This window comes from Papaver somniferum, chromosome 7 (genome assembly GCF_003573695.1).
Source record: "Papaver somniferum cultivar HN1 chromosome 7, ASM357369v1, whole genome shotgun sequence".
Taxonomy (NCBI): Eukaryota; Viridiplantae; Streptophyta; class Magnoliopsida; order Ranunculales; family Papaveraceae; genus Papaver; species Papaver somniferum.
The window spans coordinates 217,700,787-217,704,155 of NC_039364.1; the positions used below are offsets into that span (position 1 = coordinate 217,700,787).

Genomic DNA, 3,369 nt, shown 5'->3' on the forward strand with positions numbered 1-3,369 from the left:
TGTGTTCTACAGTGCCAATAAAGTACTGGGAAAAATCAACTACTCCATCTGAAATAGAGCCGGCAAACGGGCGGGACGGGGCTGGCTTGTAACCAACCCGCGAGTTACGGGTTAATATAAGCATAAGCTTGCGGGTTGAAATTCTTAACGGATGGTCATTTCTACAACCCGCGCCCGTCCCGGATAAAGCTTGCGGGTTCACGTGAGCTCACGGGTTAGCTGGTTTTTGTTGAGTCAACTCGCCAGAAATCGATTTCTGGACTATTTCCGGCCACATTCAGGCCATCTAAAGCTCCTTCCCAACCTAAGTACTTAATTTAACATTCATCATTTCATCTAATTCATTTGATATTTCGATTCAAAAACTCAAAATTGCAAAACTAAACTACTTTTGCATTTAAAGGATTAAAGGAACACAAATACTAGTCATTAGTAGTTTAATACTTTAGTTACAGTACTTCATCAGTTCATGATGATATTTTCAACAAAGAAAAAAATCCTCCGAGACTGTAGCAATATCATTGTTTGTAATTTGTATCACCAAGTGCGACAATAAAGATATTAACAACCACTTCCTGCACAAAATATATATTGTGTGGTTAATCAAAAAAAGTGTTAACTGTCCAAAAAAACATCTCCAATCTCTTTTCTATCATTCTATGCAATATTTGGAGACACTGGTAAGTGATAAATAACTGTCTGTCCAAAAAACATTCTCATATTCCATGTCTATCTTTGAGTTGCTCCAACTATTCAATATGAATCTGTAATTTCAAGAAAAAATAAACCAAAAAAAGAAAAGATTTGAGTCAAAAACATGGAATTTGCATAATTACCCCGCTTTATATTGAAGAAGTACGCATACTAATTAGACGCATAAGAACTTACTTCCTCCACATCCTCCACTGCCCCATCCTCCACTGCATCAGGTTCAAATCCTAATACATCTTCTTCAATAATCCCATTGTTCTCATCCATATCTTCTTTTCCTACATGGATAAAAACAACCAATGTTATATATAAGATTTAGACATTCAACTAAAAAAAATATTACTGATTTGCTTACCAATTCCATATTCCCAATCACGAGTTGTTATCAACGCCTCAGCATTTTCAGGTAATAAGGAACTGCGAACTCGATCAATTACCCTTCCTCCAATGCTAAATGCAGATTCTGAAGCGACAGTTGAAATAGGAATTGACAAAATATCCCATGCCATTCTTGAAAGTACCGGAAATCGTTGTTCATGGTTCTTCCAATAGTTTAGGATGTCGAGTGGTGAATTTAGACAACCCCTGTACGACTCGCCAAGATATTCATCTAACTCTGACAAGTCAGTAAGTACATCACCACCACGTTCCTGTGTTGCAACATATTCCTGCATGAAACAACCTAGAAGTGAGTGAACTATGAATATATGAGTCTTAAAAGTCTTAGAAACAAGCTAACACCATCACATACTACATCCACAATTCACAGTAATTCAAAAGACAAACAGTATTCTACTACAAGGTTTTTAAGATGAAAAGCAATAATTCAAAAGACTAAAATCTTCGCAATATAACTGGGCACCACTAAGAGTTAAGTAAGCTTTAAAATTACCTGAAAAAAATCACCCCCTTCTTCGGCAGCAGAATTCCCACCATTTTGAATACCCAAATTCTGAGTTGCACAACTATTGGAAGCTCTTGAACTTGACAAGGTGTAATACTCATTAAAAAGTGTTGTCATATTACTACGCACTTTATTAACTTCACGTTCTAATTCTCTCACCTCAGGATACAACTTGGAGTAAGTAAATTTCACAAAATTCATTTTCGATCTAGGATCTAACACAACTGCCATAGCCAATATAGGACTCAACTCCTTCCAATAACTATCAAATTTTGCTTGCATCTCTTTTACCATGTTCCTAATGAATTCAGTATCATTTCTACTTTCTTTCTTTAGTAACACCTGAACTTGATTCTTTCAAAATACAGATTCGAAGTAGGATACTTACTACCAGAAAATATCTTTGTGAGATCATGAAACACCTTGAGAAACTTTGTGACTACTTCAATTTGTTCACATTCTTCATCAGTTGGACAGTCTTCATAGTCTGAATCTACCAACTTCAAATAAGAGAAAACTGGCTTACACAGGATACAACTATCTAACATAAGATAAGTTGAATTCCACCTATATAAAACAAACATTCAGTGAGTATATAATAAACATTAATACAATTATCTAACTTCATAAGTTATAACAGAATAGAAGTGGAATCCCACCTTGTCTTTACGTCTTGACGAATACCCCTTTTTATTCCAGACATTCCTAAAGTATCAACAATGTCCAAGAACTTTTGTTTTCTTACTTGGGACTTTTTAAGGGACTTCACTGGCGCTCTTATCTTAAGCACGGCTGGATCAATCTTCTTAAGTCCTTCTTTTACAATAAGAGCTAAGATATGAGCACAACAACGCACATGAAAGAATTTTCCATCGTTCAACAATATCTTCTTTGCAACAAGTCTACTCTTCATAATTCCAGCACAAGCTCCGTTATTTGCAGCATTATCCAAGGTGATGTTGGATACCTTGTCTTCAATTCCCCAATCTTCTATCATAGCAAATAACTTAGCAGAAAGGTGTTCACCTGTTTTGAGGTAGTAGAAAGGAGAAAAGTTAACATGAATTTATATTGAAGATAAAGAAATAAAAGTAAGTGCTTTACCTGTATGAGGTGGTGGAAGAGGACAGAAATTCCGAAGCTTCTTTTGCAACACCCAATCTTGATCAAGATAGTGCACAGTTAACCAAAACCCAGTCATGAACTCGGAATGTTGGATACTCAACAAAGAAACATCAAGCAAGGAAGTTCACATAATAAACCCCCACTTTGTTCTTTCAAGGTAGGAGGTAGCACACTAGCACTAGTCAGTAGTCACTACTCACTACTCACTAGGTCTTGCCAAACATAGCATACAAAATTACAAATATACAATCATTGGAGAATGGAGAATTGAGATGAATGAAAATGTAAAGAAAGAACCAACTGTAATTGTGTCTGTAACATTGTGTCCATGCTCTAATTAAAATAAAATATGCACAATCACATATTCACATACATAAGCAAATCCCTAATTAAAACCACATAGTTTGAGCCTTTGAGGCTTTGAGCTAATAAAAACATCCATCCAAGATTCCTAATAAAACATAAGCAAATCCCTAATAAAACCACGAATGAAAGTAAAGTATGAAACGCTATTCAAGATTCTAAAACCATAGAAAATATTAAATTAAAACCAATCTTTAATCAAGATGTTATACCTGAAGATCTTTGAGAAATTACTGCACCTGGAGGCTGGAGGTCTTCCACACAAT

At 35.5% G+C, this 3,369-nt stretch overlaps 1 protein-coding gene across 1 annotated transcript; it reads right to left on the minus strand.

Moving 5' to 3' along the window:
* Positions 1-938: 938 nt before the first annotated feature.
* Positions 939-2,816, minus strand: LOC113295949 (zinc finger BED domain-containing protein RICESLEEPER 2-like). The gene is made up of 6 exons (XM_026544280.1): positions 2,720-2,816; positions 2,275-2,446; positions 2,059-2,182; positions 1,604-1,969; positions 1,233-1,379; positions 939-989 (listed from the first exon to the last, which is right to left on the minus strand). The coding sequence occupies exons 1-6, from the start codon at positions 2,814-2,816 to the stop codon at positions 939-941; spliced, it is 957 nt and encodes a 318-aa protein (XP_026400065.1).
* Positions 2,817-3,369: the final 553 nt, after the last annotated feature.

Bases quoted from the DNA above. Each gene is read 5' to 3' on its own strand.
- LOC113295949 (XM_026544280.1), bottom strand. From the start codon at position 2,816: ATGACTGGGTTTTGGTTAACTGTGCACTATCTTGATCAAGATTGGGTG. The intron at 2,183-2,274 runs GTGGGATTCCAC...TGTTTTATATAG, and splicing joins CGTCAAGACGTAAAGACAAG to GTGGAATTCAACTTATCTTA. The intron at 1,380-1,603 runs GTAATTTTAAAG...TGTTTCATGCAG, and splicing joins AAGGGGGTGATTTTTTTCAG to GAATATGTTGCAACACAGGA.